The sequence below is a fragment of the Archocentrus centrarchus genome, chromosome 16, assembly GCF_007364275.1.
Source record: "Archocentrus centrarchus isolate MPI-CPG fArcCen1 chromosome 16, fArcCen1, whole genome shotgun sequence".
NCBI classification, from domain to species: domain Eukaryota; kingdom Metazoa; phylum Chordata; class Actinopteri; order Cichliformes; family Cichlidae; genus Archocentrus; species Archocentrus centrarchus.
Window position 1 is genome coordinate 27,996,448 of NC_044361.1, and position 17,268 is coordinate 28,013,715.

The following is a 17,268-nucleotide window of genomic DNA, read 5'->3' on the forward strand; positions in this document are numbered from 1 at the left end:
AGCTTTAAAAATTGCTGTACATAATGATATGTCTGAATAATTCTGTGAAGAAGTCTGTCAATAATATGGCTGTGAAAACTTTTTTTCTCTTATGGTTAAAATTTTATGAAGAAATTCATGAAGTCATTACTGGTTAAAGTTAAAGGAATATTTGGCTCAACAGAGCTCTGACTCTTTGTCAGCCTGGCTACAGTGCTGAAAAGAAACCTGAGGTTGTTCTTGTTTTCTGCTATCAGTGACGAATAGTAAGATGTCCAACTTTACGGAGGGAATTTTTTATAGAGTAACAAATGAGTGCAGCCCCCTTTCCTCTCTAGCTTATGAGTTATCTGCTTTAAGGCAAGTGTTTATGAGTTATAGCAGGGAGTCTCTGATTTATTGTTTTATTTTTCAGGAGCCACAATATCCAGTATCATATGCAGTGAGGGTGTAGCAGTATTAACGAGATAATCGACCTCAGTGGGAGTAGAGTTTAGGTAGCTGTTCTGCACTGTGTTGGCACATGGCACTGAAGAAAATAACAGTGGAGGAAGCACTTCTTTACATTTTGTCACAGTACTTTCAGAAAAACATCTAATACTGAAATAGTTTTTCCAATTCTGTTCATTCCACTATTGTAAAATTAAATGTTATTAATACAAAAGAGAATTTTCAGAAAATAGAACAAGATCAGAACAAGATCCGGAGTGTGATTAATCATTTACATTTTTTAGAGTTTGTTGAGGTCATGATTTTCAGCATCTACATGAATGTTAAAATCAACCACTATAATTATTTACCTGAACTGAGGCCTAAATCTGCAAAACGTTGGATTGAAACAAACAAAACTGGTTTTTGAGTTTTCCAATTGGGGTGCGCAAGGCTAAAAGTCAGACTTTCAAATGAATGAAACCCTTAGCTGGGTCTTTGGTTGAATAATAAGCTGGAGAGAAAGATTGCTTATACTCCTCCTCCTCGGCCTGGGTTTGAGGATTCTGACAATTAGTACGACTCAAGGGTGTTGATCTATTTAAACTAAGGTATTCATCCTGAGGTAACCAGGTTTCTGTGAGGCAGAATATATCAATATTTTGATCGATTATTAAAACATATACTAACAGGGACAGGGACCTACTGTTTAATAGCCCACATTTTTCTTGTTTTGCTCTTTGGTACAATTGAAACAATTATATTTATATAAAATTTTATTGAGTAAAAACACATGTAAATACATTAAAATCATGTGAAAAACACTGTTAAGTGGCTGCAAATTATTATTATTATTACCTCCGCCAAGGAGGTTATGTTTTCGGTCGCGTTTGTTTGTTTGTTTGACAGCAGGATTACTCCAAAAGTTATGAACGGATTTTGATGAAATTTTGTGGAGTGGTTGGAAATGACAAGAGGAAGAAGTGATTACATTTTGGCGGTGATCCGGATCACGATCTGGATCCAGGAATTTTTTTAAGGATTCTTCACTATTGCAGGATAGGGGGTTATTGTTTTCTGGGAAAGATGAAAGATTATTTCACAGTATTTAGATACACGTATTACAGCATCAGTGACCCTATGGCCTTGGTGGAGGTTTGCGCTCTCTGAGTGCTTCTAGTTATTATTATTATTATTAGTAGTGCTAGTAGTTGTAGTAGTAGCAGAAGGTTCAAGCAATACAAAAATGAGTCTTCAGCAAGATTTGTATATATAATCTGTATAAACTATTTTGACAATACTCTATATTGCAAAATGATATGGTCAATAAAATTTTAAGGCCCGTACTCGCAAAAGAATAGTTCAAGTTTTATGTAATTTAAAGCATTTTTCACTGGATGTCTCATTAAAAAATAGTTTTGGTACATCTGCTGCTGTGTGAGATAAGGACATTTGTATTTTAAATTTTTAAAGCATATTGCTGACATATTGCTCATAAGTTTAAGTCCCTGAGTACCAGCATTTTATGGAAACAATTGAAAAAAATGCTAAGCTCACAGAAATACTAGCCGGATGGTACTCTTGTGGCAAGAGTGACTGTGAGAAGAGGCACAAGAGAACGAAATAATAACCACTAAGAGCTGAGGAGATAAAGGAAGACAGGAACAGCAGATTACACAGAGGTGAGAAAGATATTAAGGATAGTGAGTATATGACGTTTTATTTGAATAAAGTTTGTAGACATAAAAGAAGTCTCATCTTCAAGGTTACTGGTGTAGAGTAAAGTCGTGGAAGAATAGTTATAAAGCTGCACTGCTTATATTGAAGTATATTATCATTTGAAAATCATTTACTATGACTCTTTATAAGATGTTCACTTTGATAAATGTCTTGATGTGTCAGGTGTTACCTTTCCTTTGTTAGCTTAGACCCAGCACAGTATCTCTACTGACTTTCCAGAAAATGTGATGCATTAAGATATGTATGAATTTTGCAGCTGATCAATACTATGATGGGTATTTTGTGTCTATTTCCCCACATCTGCAGTGCTTCATCGCTTCGTTTTTTCCTTTCCCTTGTTCCCACCTCATAGGTGGGCATTTACTCTGATCATCATCTCCTCCTACACGGCCAACCTGGCAGCCTTCTTGACTGTCCAGCGGATGGAGGTTCCCATAGAGTCTCCGGACGATTTGGCCGATCAGACCAACATTGAGTACGGCACGATCCACGGAGGGAGCACCATGACCTTCTTTATGGTGCGGCTCTGGTTGTGCTTGGATTTGGAATTTGGGAATAATTATATGTGTGTTTTTTATCCGTGTTAAATCGTTTGTGTAGTCATTTGGATTTACTGACTTCCTAAATCGCTCTCATAGCAATTCAGGAAATAGCTGTTCATAAAGTTTTTGTTTGTGTGTGTGCGTTATATGTAATTTACTGCAGTGCTTCACTCTTCATTGCTGTGAATGGAGTGAACGATTGTCCTCATATTTGCCACTCTGTCTCTGAGTTTCTCTCTTGTTTTCTTTATGGCTGTTTGTGTTTGTGTTAAGTGGCTGACTGCCTGTGTTTGCTTACGAGAATGCTACAGGCATCTGTGTCGACATCTGTGTTTGTCATAGTGTGTATGTGTATGTGTGTATGGGTCTTGTCTTTGTGTGCGGGTGTGTTAGGATAGAGGGGTGTGTGTAGGTGCTTGTTTAAAGAATGTATTTGCTTATATGTTTGTATACATGTTAAATGGCAACATGCCAATTTGTGAGTGTATTTTTCATTCACTAGTCTTTGTCCAAACGGAGGATATAAGAGTGTTGTGTGCTTGTCTGCATAAGCCAGTTTCATTGCCACAGTACATTACCCCACTCAATTCCTAATCCACACACATACACACTTCTATTGTTGTACACAGATGGTACCGTCTATACTCTTTTCCTTTCTTCTCACATACAAAGAGATGCAACATGTAATTGTAAACTTAATCCTGTTTTGGAGCTTGCTATATTTCTCTAAGTGCCGAACCACCTCCTGTGTTCTGATTTACTTCCATCTGTATGAAAGATGATGCATCAGCTACGCTGTGAGCAAATAATCTGTTGCTTTGGTTCACTTTCCTTTTTTCTCCCTCTGCTCTCCGCTCTTCTTTATCCCCTGTTTGCTATTGATATTTTTACTCTGCTTGTCATTGTTCACACCTGATTTTGTCTCCTGTGTGTACTTCCCTTCCCTTTATCTGTAATGCATCTCTTTCATATTTCGTCTTGTCGGGGAAGCTCATACATTCACCTGTAATTACTGCTGAATTGCCATTGTTGTGTTCCTGTTCTCTCCGCAGAACTCAAGGTACCAGACCTACCAGCGCATGTGGAACTACATGAACTCCAAGCAGCCGAGTGTATTTGTGAAAAGCACAGAGGAAGGCATCGCCCGCGTGCTCAACTCCAAGTATGCCTTCCTAATGGAGAGCACTATGAACGAATATCACCGTGGCCTGAACTGTAATCTCACACAGATCGGAGGCCTGCTGGACACCAAGGGCTACGGCATTGGCATGCCACTGGGTAATAATTCTGCATCACAAAACTTAAAAGTTCATGTAGCAACTGATTATGTAATACCTACTTTTAATATCTCTGTATGTTAAATATCAGTTTCTTAAACATGCTATTTGTGTTATCTCATTTGATAAATCACTTTTTATTACTTCTTGAGTTGCCACAGTGCTTTCCAAACCAGGAAAAGTGTGAAACAAAGCATAAAAACACCAACTAATGGGTGGTCCAAAATAACTGCACACAGTTTACAACCTGCTAATGAATTCATGAGTAAAAAGATTTTGAAAAGTAGCATAAACATCAATAAGTGATTTTCTCACGCTTCAAAGCCTTACAGCATCCACAGCAAACAGGCAACCTTATGTTTCACTTTCAAGACTAGCCTCATCCAGGATTTAAAGGTCACTCGTATAACTTTCACGTTGTTGAGTAGACTTTAAACTTATGAATAAAGCCTTGAAATTAGTTGTAAAATTAACATCAAGCAACTGGGAAGCTAGTAGAGATGTAACACTGGCCCATTTTTTTTTAATAATTACAGGCACTGCTGCAGCATTTTGATATGCTCACCAAAATAAAACAAACAAAAGAATAAAACTTTACATACAGCATGCTATAAAACTAAATATTTAGTTTCCTCACCTTCCAATTACGTGTCATCTGCAGTGGTGGGAATGAGAATTAGCTCCTCCAAGTTTGAGACCATAATTCTTACTGTAGCTGGAAAAGGCTCGAGTGCACACTCTGGGTCAGGGAAGAGTTCCTGCCCTAAGTGGAGGACTTTAAGTACCTTGGGGCCTTGTTCACAAGTGGGGGGAGAGTAGAGGGGGATTTACACATGGATTGGTCATTCAAGAGGGTCTCAGAGCAGAGCTGCTACATCTCCACATCAAAAGAAGCCATTCGAGGTATTTCAGGCATGCTAAACTGGCTCTTCTTATAGGACCTTTTTTATGCTTAAAATCACATTTCTTCAGAAAAGTTAGATTCTTGTCAACGGCACAATCATGACTAGAGATGATATCATGTTTATGGCTGCAGTATAAATTTACCAAACGCTTTCTTAGGTACACCTTGCTAGTACTGAGTTGGACCCCTTTGTGCCTTCAGAACTGTCTTTATTTTTCATAGCATAGATTCATCAAGCTGCTGGAAACATTTCTCAGAGATTTTGGTATCACATAGATTTGCTGATTTGCCGGCTGCACATCCATGATGCAAATCTCCCCTTCCACCACATCCCAAAGGTGCTCTATTGGATTGAAATCTGGTGAAAGTAGAAGCCGTTTGAGTACAGTGAACTCATTGTCATGTTCAAGAAACCAATTTGAGATGATCTGAGCTTTGTGATATGGCACATCATCCTGCTCGAAGCATTCTGGCCATTCTCCTCTGATTTCTCCTGTCAACAAGGCATTTTCACCCAGAGAGCTGCTGCTCACTGGATACTTTATCTTTTTCAGACTGTTCTCTGTAAACTGTACAGATGGTTGTGTGGGACAATCCCAGTAGATTAGCATTTTCCGAAATACTCAGACCAGTCCGTCTGGCACCAATAACCATTCCACATTCGAGGTTACTTAAATCACCTTTCCAATGTGTAGTTTGAAATTCTGCAGGTTGTCTTGACCATGTTTAAATACACCGAGTTGCTGCAATGCGTTCGGCTGTTTTGATATTTGCGTTAACAAGTAGTTCAGCATGTGTACCTGATGAAGTGACCATTGAGTGTAAGTCCTAGAAGAGAAATACTGCAACTGAGCATCTCCAATAGAGACCAGGCTGTTTAAACATAAGTGACAGGGTGCTATCTTGGTTTTAAATTATGTAATTAATTGACAAATAGAAAAAAAAACTCATTAAATGACAGTGTGAGAAGCATGAGATCAATTATGCTAAATAGACACATGTATCTGTTGGTGATTTGTGAGATTAGACCTGAAAAATGTCTTGTACATGGTTGATTTATTTTTTATCTCTGGGATTAGGAGCTATTTCAAATGGAAGTAACGTACATACAGTTAATTGCTTTTCCACTCATGCCCAGCTCTCGTGAAGCCACTTTTTAGCACATTCATGAGATGTCTCTGAATGACAGTAATCTGTTCCTATAAAGAGGTCAGCCATATCTCACTTTCTATTATTGACCAAGGGTGTGGAAGACCAGAGAGAAAAAGCAGACACAGATGAAACAAAGACAGACCTCAGGGGTGAAACAAGCCTTTGTGAGGGATCGAAAGAAGGAAAAACAAAACACATTATCTCACTCACCTCTAGGTAGGCGGCTATTTAAACTTTTGACCCTTGATTGCTTTTGCTGGGAGTTAGATGGTTTATACCGGTGAAATTTGCACACTAAATATGAAGCTGCAGATCAGCCTAACTTGACCCAAAGACGCTACTGAAAACTGATGGCACAGCTGTTACCCTACTACACATCCAACTGGCAAATCTCCTTAAGGATATACTATTTAAAACTCATTAGGTTGCCTACAGTTGCTGCTCATCTGCAAGCTGCTTGGCAACCCCACCATGACCTCTGTTTCACCTATTCGTGTCCTGTCTGTTATAACCTATTTTGTTCTGTACTGGCTTGTTTAGCTGGTTCTCTCGCAGCCTCCAGCTTTACATGCATGCACACAGAAGGATGGGGAAGTGGTGGGAGGTGATGCCAAATACATATTGCTGCAGTCATTAGTGGTCCTGATTGAAATGGTTTTTTTCAGGGGGTGTTTTTCTCCAGCATTGACTTAGCAAAGGAGGCATGATAATCACTGAACAACTGTTAGCACTTTCTATAGAGACTGTTTTTGTGCAGAAAGCCTTTCTAATGAAAACTGTCTGTTGATTATCTTCACAGCTAAATACCACTATGCTAAAGAAAACATATTTGTCATTTGCACAGATGGACCCTTTAAACCCTCTAAATCTGGTCCACTGTATCTAGTTTCCAGCATACTTTGTATGCTGTTCAACCAGCTGCTGAACCACTGTGTCTGTCTTGTTGTAATCTCACTGTTTATCTCTCACTAATCTTCTCTTTATACTCACCATAAGATCAGTTTTAGCCATCTCAAAGCTGCTGCAGCAACTCTCTTTTTCTCCTTAGACTCTTTAACACTTAATCATTTCATGTTTTTTTTTTTTTCTCTTCTACTGAAATAACATCTCTCTTGTCTGGGTTTGTGTGCTGCACCTTGCCCACTATTCGCTCTTATCCTGCCTTCTTGTTATTTGCCAGGATCTCCGTTCAGAGATGAGATCACACTGGCCATCCTCCAGCTGCAGGAGAATAACAGACTGGAGATACTGAAGAGGAGGTGGTGGGAGGGAGGCCAATGTCCCAAAGAGGAGGACCACCGTGCCAAGGGTGAGTCGACCGCAGCTGTCTGCCTCAGTTCCCAACTTCTCTCTAATGTCCCCAGTAATAGTCTCCTCACTCTCTGCTACAGTCCAGCTAATGGCTAATGCCTAACCTAATGTCCTTGCGAAGGGTACTTAGCACAATCTACTTTCCCAGATGTCTTCTGTTTGTCTCAGGTGGTGCATAATGTGAATTTTATTGGAGAGAGTGTATCTGTTTGCATGCATGTATTAAATATGTGTGCATATCTGTGTGTGTATGTCCGCGTGTGTAAAGTCTGCTTCTGTATGAATGACAGATGATGAAAACATCTCTGATTATGCCGCTGATGTCAGATGAAAATCTCTTTTTAAAAATGATTTTGGTAACAAAATACTTGAATCCAGGCATTTCATTATTCAGCTTTATCGGTGCAGTTTATGTCAAACCCTTCAGGGCCCCATAATTCTGTTTTTCAGTCATGCACTCCATTCCAGGCCATTTACATTTTTAATTCGGCTGAAAGAACACTAAGCAGTGATTTAGTATTACACTTACATTAAGTTTTTTGGTTGGGTGGGTGTGGGTCAAATTGCAGAAGATGGAAAGTCCACTACTTTTCAGAATGCAGGATGGCAGCATTTTTGGTTAGACGATTTACTTCCAGCAGCAGATTGTCTATTACAAAAAACTACAAACACTCATGCAAAACTGAGATTATGAAAATAAATGTTTTCTGATTCTTCAATCAATAGTTGAAATAGAAATCTGTAGAAAAGCAACAGTATGCTAGTATGAAGCTGGAACCTGATGAGCTTAGCTTTAGAGCAAAAAAAAATAAAAAACAAGTGGACAACAGGCAGTCTGACAACAAAATGTGGCTATCAACACCATTACTTCACTGTAGATCAGGAGGTAAAGCAAGGCATCTGCTAATCAGAAGGTTTTGTATTTAATAATGGAAAAGCGTTCTCTGTCTGGTTGAGATCACGTGACTGACTTGACCAGTGAAGATTATCCCATTTCTGTACTTTGAGAAACGCTTGGATTATATTTCCAGTCTGACTTGGGTCATTATTAACTTAGACTATGAAGTGCTGTCTGATCCATTTTGCAGCATTTGGCTGAATCTGAGCAGTGAGCATAGCCCTGTACACTTCATAATTCATCCTGATACTTCTGTCAGCAGTCACATCATCAATAAACACTAGTGGCCCGGTTCCACTGGCAGTCATATATGAGCATGCCATAACCTTCCCTCCACCATGTTTGACAGATGATGTGGTATGCTTCAGAGCTGTCTATGCCTTTCTCCACACTTTTCTCTTCCCATCATTCTGGCACACGTTCATCTTGGTTTCATCTGTCTGAATATGTCTGTGTAGATTCTCAGTTATCCAGGTCATAGTAGTCTCTGGAGCTTGAAAAAGGCGACTGGACTTCTTTTTGTTTCTTGAAGACGTTTCACCTCTCATCCGAAAGGCTTCTTCAGTTCTCAACCAAATGGTGGAGAGACCCAGGTATTTAAACCCCTGTGGGCGTAGTCCCCTGGAGGTGGTTATGACCCTCTATTGATCATGTGCTTGAACACATGTGCCCAGGTGTGAAGGGGGCGTGGGTCATATTTAATCAGTGGTTTCAGTTGAAACCAACTTAGGACTCCGCTCCATTGTTTCCTGTGGCCTATTGAGGTCACTGGAACAAAGGTGTGAACAACAATGTCCACTGTGAACAACCATCATTGAACAGAGGAGGTGGATTACGTCACCAACTTTCCCCCGCTTACAGTGCTGTCCTGAGCTCCCTTCCCAGACGTCTCAACCCCCATTCACACCTTTGTTCCAGTGACCTCAATAGGCCACAGGGAACAATGGAGCGGAGTCCTAAGTTGGTTTCAACTGAAACCACTGATTAAATATGACCCACGCCCCCTTCACACCTGGGCACATGTGTTCAAGCACATGATCAATAGAGGGTCATAACCACCTCCAGGGGACTACGCCCACAGGGGTTTAAATACCTGGGTCTCTCCACCATTTGGTTGAGAACTGAAGAAGCCTTTCGGATGAGAGGTGAAACGTCTTCAAGAAACAAAAAGAAGTCCAGTCGCCTTTTTCAAGCTCCAGAGACTATCTGTCTGAATATTTTTTTTTCCAGAGCTGTGCAGGCTCTTTTAGACATTTTCTTCCAAAGTTTAATCTGGCTTTCTTATTCTTGAGCATAGGCAGTGGTTTCATTCACAGTACATTCATGAAGGCAGCTCTTTGCTGTAGACCTTAACAATGATACACCCACCTCCTTGAAAGTGTTCCTGACATGGTTAGATGGTGTGAAGCTGTTATTCTTAACTATTATGTCTGCTTCATTTTACATAAAATAATGAGGGAATAGGCCTCACCTGGCTATAAAACTGCTTGTCAGTCAATTGTCCAAATAATTTTGAGCCTCTGAAAATGAGGGACTGTGTATAAAAATGGCTATAATTCCTAAACAGTAATTCCAATTTTTTGCTAAAACCAAAAGGCTACACTTCAATCGCATATTGTTTGATGTAAAATTCATTGTGGTGGTGTACAGAGGAAAAACATCAAAAATTAGGTCTTTGTCTAACAAATTATAAACTTAACTGTATGTTCTTTGTTTAATCCATGCAAAAATCAAAGTGTAGGGAGGCCAAATTCTGTTTTCAGCAGGGTGCAGTTCTGCTCTTTGTCCTGCACCTCATGATTAAAATTCCAAATTTTTCATGCTGAATGTTTTTACTCTAATTTTACTGTATTGTTTTCTTCTGTGCATACAACATAAGTGGCTTGTCTGCCCTGTGTTGTGCTTACTGAGGTTTCTGAGCTTTTGAAATAATTTTCTGTAATTTCGTTGTTGTTGTTTTTGTTATTTTTCATCATTATCTTAAGCGAGAGTCTAATGATAGTTGTAATAGTTGGTGTTGTATGGGGTACAGATGGCAAAGCCTCTTGAGGCAAATTAACAATTAGTGCACTGATTAAAAAAAACCAAGGCAGTTGCATTTTTTTTTTTGTAGGTTAATGAAATTAAAGTTTATTATACTGTAAATTAGCGTAAAACCCTAACCTTGAAATAGTTTCTTTTGTGCAAAGGCACATGGTACCAGGATCTGCATTTTCTCACAGAACTTCAAAATGAAGACAGGATTTTATTTTCACACTGAGGAAAACGTGTCTGGAATTATTAAAGTGCAGACTAAAGCTTACAAACAGGTGTCGGTTGGTCTTCATGTTTATTTTGCTTCCTCTTGTCCTTCTTGATTATGTGTACAACCTTTGATACATATCATGGGTAATTTTGAGAGACTGCACATTACTACTTTCCTATTATCCCTCACCAGGCGCATTAACAGGATGTCAGGATGCACACATTCACACTGAAATATTAGAAATGAGTACAGTGAAGCTACACTTTGAAGTGGTGCTTACTAATCCATGAATAGTAAACCTATTTAATCAACCTAAAAATGAGGGCAAAAAACTCAAAATATTAATGTTTGTTTTAAGTATCAAGCTTAAATAGTTGAATCTAATTCCTTTCAGTATTTGGGATTACAATGTGATTTTGCCATTTATGAATAAAACTGGCTTATTGTTTAACTTATTGCAAGAGAAGATTAATTAGATTTCCCAGAACTACTTTTTCTACTCTACCAGAGGCACAGAAGACATAAATCTGTTTCCACAGGACTTGTAAACCTAGTTTGACAATAACCAGTTCCCAGTGTTGATGTATTTGTGCACGTATGTGCTAATGTCTGTCTCCTGTGGCCTGTTGTCAAGGTCTGGGCATGGAGAACATTGGGGGCATCTTCGTGGTGCTGATCTGTGGCCTCATTATCGCTGTGTTTGTGGCCATTATGGAGTTTGTGTGGTCGACACGCCGCTCGGCAGAGACTGATGAGGTATGCCCCCATACCTGCCCTCGCCGACCCCACAGACACACCCCAGTAGGTTCCCATGGCATCCCGCCAACCCTTTTGATTATGTTGTTTCGTGTGTGTCTCTGTGTGTGTGTGTGTTTGCGTGTGTGTGTGTGTGAAAGAGAGAGAATAGATGGATGGATTTTTTTTTTCAGCTTTTGCCTCCATTTGTATGTGTTTGTGCTGTAACAGTCGAGGTTCACTGTGCTCTGTGCATGTGAGATGAGAGGAATGTTCAAGTATGCGGCTCTGACCTGCTGAAGTCTTCAAATTTTACGAGATCTAGAGAATCTGATTGCATGTTCTGCCTGTTTTGATTTCACTGTGCCCTTTTAGTGTTTGGTGTTTAACAGTATGGCAGTAAGTGTTTGTGAGCTAACCACGATAATTTGATAAGCAATATTGAGAAATGCCAATATTTGCTTGCATAAAGAAGTAGTGTGAATTTTTTCCCTGGCATTAAATGTCATGATGTATCTTCTTTTACATGCCTCACATGTACGCTGGTATTCTTCGTTTCCATTGTTGCATTGCTTCTTACTCATGTCATTGTGCGTCTCTGTCTCTCTCTCAAACACACACACACACACACACGCACACACACACACACACACACACACACACCTCCTGTCATTCGGCCATCAGTGTCTGTTCTCCAATAACGAGTACTGTTTCTGTTTATGTGAGCATGTGACTTTTTTAAAATCACAATTTCATTGAGAATGATGTTTGTGTGTAGTGTATGTGTTGATGCATTTTGTCAGTCATGTGTGCGTATTGCAGTAGTCGTGCTGCTGGAATGATGAGAAGTATTTATGGATGTGAAGGTTTGGTTTAGAGAGTGTGTGTGAGGCTGTGCACAGTTGCTGTGTGAGTGAATGCTTCTGTATTTGTGCGCCCGAGTGTGCCGGCCTGCCTGTCCGTTCATGGTGCCATAATGAAGTGCCCATAAACTAAACATTTTGCTGTTCTGTGTTTGGATTGTAATAACTCTCTCTGCTTCTTGGATATTCTCCCATCTCTGTCCATCCACACATCCTTCCTATGACCTCTCCATTTATTTTCAAACCATCTTTCCATTTGTTGATCTCTGCGCCCTCGCTTCTCCTGCTTCTTTTTATTTACCATGCCCACCGTGTCTGTTCTGCCTTGTTGCCGGCTTGTTCTTTTTGTATTGCTTTTCCTTTCAATTTTCTTGTTTTCCCTCCGCTCTCCTATTTATGTACTGCCTTACCACTTGTCTTGTTCTGCTGCCTGCCTACTTTGTGTCTATGGCACCTCCTCCCCTGCCTCTGCCTCCTTCCCTCTTCCTTCCCTTCCGTCTTTCTTCTTTCCTCCCTCCTTCCTTTTCTCCTTTAGGTGTCTGTCTGTCAGGAGATGATCACAGAGTTCAGAAACGCCGTTTCTTGTAAAAAGAGCTCCCGTATGCGCCGCAGACGGCCCCTGAGCAGCTCGGCAGCCTTGCGCCACCCTACCCGCATCGCTCTGGGGGCCCCTCGGCCCCTGCGCTTGGTCCGGGAGATGCGGCTTAGCAACGGCAAGCTGTACAGTGGAGCTGGCCCCCTGACAGGTGGAGCTGGAGGAACGGGGCAGCCAGATCTGGGGCCTGGGCCCCAAAGGATCCTAGATGATCCACTTGGAGCAAACACCACCCCACCTCCACCTGCCCCTACCCCTGTGATGCTGCCTGCCCGCAGCTGCACTCATGTGAGGATCTGTCAAGAGTGCAGAAGGATCCAGAGCCTGAGATCAGGTAGCAGTATAGGATCAACGTCAACAAGAATACCACCTTCATCTGCCCCCCTGCCCCGGATACCACCACCCCCACCCCCATCCTCCTCCAACACAGACAGTGAGGGTGGAGGGGTGCCCAGCCCAAGGCGACTACATCACAGCCCCCCAGCTCATGCCCCTCGACCCATTCCACCTCCACAGAGCAGCAACTCCACAGACCTACTGGGGGACCAGGACTGAGGCTTGAAGCAGTGAGTTCGAGGTGGCAGGGTGAGATACATGGTTGAGGGACATTTGTGTTGTCTAGAAAAACAATATTTCCACAGATCAAGTTCACATGAGAACTTAAAGGTTTGAGATGAAGGAGGAACAGAGAAAAAAACAAAAACAGAGTTGAACTCATGACAAGGCCAGCCAACACAAAGAGAGATGACCTTCAAAAGGATAAGAAATGTGGAGAAAACCAAGACTTCATCCAGTCAACCTTCAGAACTAAAGACACAGAACTGGCTGTGAGGTGGTCATCGGTTCAGCATCTGTATTCAGCTCAGAAGAACAGTTCAGTTTGGATAAGTCAGAGAAAAAAAATGCACATGACCACATTTCAGTGCCCAGTGGCCTCCTTTTGTCTCCTTACTCCCCTCTCACGTCACTTCTAATTTGAAGGTGCTGGTTTTCTTTCACAGACACTTCACTGGAAGCTAACTGGCCCTTTACTGAAATGAAGCTTTGCTGGATGACATACTGTCTTTGTATGTGATTTTAAAAAGCAACTGAAAGACTTCCAGAGAAATATTTACTGATGGCTTTTTTTTTTTCCTTTTGTTGTCTTTTTGTTACCATTGTTCAAAGTGGGAATTTCAGAGTTAAATACAGACTATGTGTGACATTATGGTGGATTATAACATACCAAGAAACTTGACAACAGCTAATTGTGTTCAAGAGTTTTGTGTCCCTCCCTGTGCCCCATAGCTGCTTTTTGGATGGGATCAGGGAAGCTGGATGAAACAACTTCAAGGCAACGTAATGCAAACAGTAGCAGAGAAAACTGTTGGTCTGCCTTTCTTTACACTGTGTGTGCGTGTGTAAAATTTGTGCTTCCTGTAAGTTTGTCTGTAACTGCTCAAAACGAGGAGAATCATGTACCCAGCAACAGCTCCTTTCTACCAATGTTAGATATTCAGTCACAAAAAGGGAGAGAGAGAGAGTGCGAGCGAACAAGAGGCTTTGAAATGTGAAATTAATGTCCCTCGTTATCCCGGGTAACGCTTGCCAAGCCCTTACTTCTTTTCACCTCTGTTCACACCATGTAGACAAGATAGAAAGACTGGGCAAACCAGAGACAGAGAGGCAAGATAGAGAAGAAGAGAAAAAGAGGAGGTGGAAAGAGCCAGACAGTAAAAAAAAGGACACTACAGAATTTGAATAAGAATTCCCTCACTGAACTATTTCCATTATTAGATCTGTCCTGATCTGTTAATTCTGGGCATCTTTTAAGGGGCTTGTTAATGCGCCAACAGGCTGTAGCTGCGGCTTCCTTCCTTCTCTCTGTTCGACAGACTGACTTGGCCGTCCACAGTAGCGGCTCCTGCCAGTATGATAGATTCAACACAGCCTTGTCAATACTGTCTCAAGCTTTTGATCACCTAATTACTCCCCTAACTGACTGGGGACTCATTCGGGAGGGGGGGGGGGGGGCACGAATACAGGCAAACATGCTGATAAATAGATGTAGGAGAAATGTTTTCTCTCTGGCTGGGAATCGAATCTCTTTTAATTATGTTGTTAATGTTATAGCCTTACAGTTCTACGAAACTCCAGTGAAAACAAACTCTAGTGAATAAGCAACGTGTGCCTAAAGGGGAAAAATACTGGTGGGTTTGCATGTTTTGCCCTTTTGCTTAAAACTTTTAAGTTTTTACTCAACATACAGTAACTTCATCGACCAGTTTCCAGCAACCAGCACACTGCTTTCAAGCACCAAATAACTGTGGCATGAAAATCAAGAAAGCGAATGCGTTGCATACAGAGGATATCAGAAGTGCGTGTTTCTTTTTAATTGTCAACAAATTCCTGTTGAACTAAGGGACATGTTCCTGCAATACATGACAGTGTATTATTCTTTAATTCACTCTCACATGGACCGTTTTATTGCCGTAAATACTCACTAAAACAACCAGTGCCTGAAAATAGTCCCCTAATAAATACACCCTTTACTATTCTTTCTCCTACATCTGCTCAAAGCTGCAGTGACCAGCTGTGATGCCTTTTTAAAATGGGATTGCACTTGTGCCAGATTTAAAGATACAGGCAATGTTTCCTCATCCTCTATCCTTCATCTGTTTGTGGGTAGCGCTATCATCGTATTCACTCAGATACAGTTTAGTGTTTGCCCTGTTGCTGTTTAAGTAAAAAAAAAAAACAACAAAAAAACAGATCAGATCAGTTTTATGTCAACAGTAAATCCAATTATTTACATGAATGCATGGCGGGCAGCAAGCATGTTGCTCTCATTACATCAAATGTAGACATAATTCATTTTATATGCTGCCACAGTATACCGTATGTACCTCTGCTGAACAGTTCATCTTCATATTACGTTTGCATGATTAATGCAGACATATTACTCAGAATGTTGATGTTCCATTATTATCGTGTGCTGCATTTGCATTTTCTACAGGTCAGTGACTCAGTGTGCACTGAACCTGTTGCCCAGTCAGTTCCCAAATTAATCCTTGCCGAATGATTCACTACTTAGTGGACTGGGGGGGAGTTCGATACACCCACTTAGTTGTGGTTGGTGTACTTACAGTGACAGTTGTAATAAAGTCTTTCTGGAACACCAACAGTCAAGATTTAAGAGTTAGCCAATGTAACGTTTATAGTATAAGACAGCGCCCATGTTTTCTTATTGGGTTTCTTCACAGATTGATTTCCTGACAGAGTTTATGAATGTAATGCTTTAGAAGCTTATTCTTAATTATTGGAAACCACAGTGTCCCTGCTCCCTGCAAGTATCTGCGCCCTTTTTGTCTCCCTCTTGCCTCTAGTTTGGGATTGTCATTTTCCAGTGTACATATGTGCATAAAACCCCAATTGTTGCATCTTCCAAATCCCACCTGCAGCAGCCCATATCCAGCAGTAATGCAAAGTCTATGAGATAACGTGCAAAGCCACCAGTTCACCCTTGACAAATCCCTCAGAGAAATGAAGGCATTGTTGTCTAGGCTAACATTGCATTGCTATATAATGTTATTCATTTTGCAAGGAAGCAGATTTGTTGACAGTGTTGTGCTCCAGATAACGAATGATAACATTGTTTGCACACATTATGCCGTTTCTCTGAATGATTGCTGTCAGCAGAAGCAGGCTTGATTTGATGCCTCTCTCTCTCTTCCCCTTTCTTTCTTCCTCTGTTTACTTCTGCCTTTGTGTCCAGATTGCTGACAGGAGCCAACCTTTTCCACAAATCTTCACAGCGCACACAAACAATAACACACTCATCCACGATGTCTCCGTCTCCGATTCCTTTGTTGTCTAAAGTGTGTAAACCCACTGGTTGTTTGTTGTTTTCAAAGTTGTGTTCAGAGTTTTTTTTTTTTTTAAATGGCTTCTTTGGTTCGTACAAGTTCTGGAAACCTGATATGTGACAGTACCACACAGCCATCAAGTGGCCACAAACAGCTTCAAACCATCAGCTGAAAGCATTTACAAGCTGCAAAGCATTACTGTGGAGAGGAAAGAGGAGGGTACAAGCCCTAAAAAAGCCAAAATATTGCTAGTATTAATCTAAATGGGAAGGGAGGGTCACAAAACAAGTCAAATGGGGTGTCTGAACATTCACTCCACGAAACAAACATTTGTTTACTTTTCTGTTGTTTTCTTTGGTATTTTTTCATATTTCTATACTAGTGCTAAATGGATTATTAAAACTGATGAATATTATGATGAAATTGTTATTATTCCTATTGAAGAGTGAGAGGCTCTTTGGTGTGCGTGTGGGTGAAGGGTGGAGGATGGGAGGTGTTGGGATGAAGGTGAAATGATGTTCTTCAGAGAGACCGCCCTGTTGTTCAAACCTATAGACACACAGACTTCTTTTGGAATAAAAATATTCAAACAGTCCCAAAGTGCTGCATGTCTGTGCTTATTAAACAGAAATGTTCAGTGGATTTTTCACACATTTCTCACGTGGGAGTGACAGAGTTGGTATAGGTTTTTATTTTTAATTTTTTTTTTATTGGTTTATGTGTTTTTATCCTCCTGCCCGATATTGTCACACC

The 17,268-nt window shown here is 40.7% G+C and overlaps 1 protein-coding gene across 1 annotated transcript in view; it reads left to right on the forward strand.

The window, feature by feature from the left end:
- Positions 1-17,067, forward strand: part of grik5 (glutamate receptor, ionotropic, kainate 5) — a 127,151-nt gene extending 110,084 nt beyond the window's left edge. Inside the window, exons 16-20 of the mRNA XM_030749423.1 lie at positions 2,501-2,666; positions 3,743-3,968; positions 7,204-7,332; positions 11,112-11,278; positions 12,611-17,067. Of these exons, the coding sequence (XP_030605283.1) occupies positions 2,501-2,666; positions 3,743-3,968; positions 7,204-7,332; positions 11,112-11,278; positions 12,611-13,225 (1,303 nt within the window). The 3' untranslated portion in view covers positions 13,226-17,067. The remainder of the gene's footprint in view (positions 1-2,500; positions 2,667-3,742; positions 3,969-7,203; positions 7,333-11,111; positions 11,279-12,610) is intronic.
- Positions 17,068-17,268: the final 201 nt, after the last annotated feature.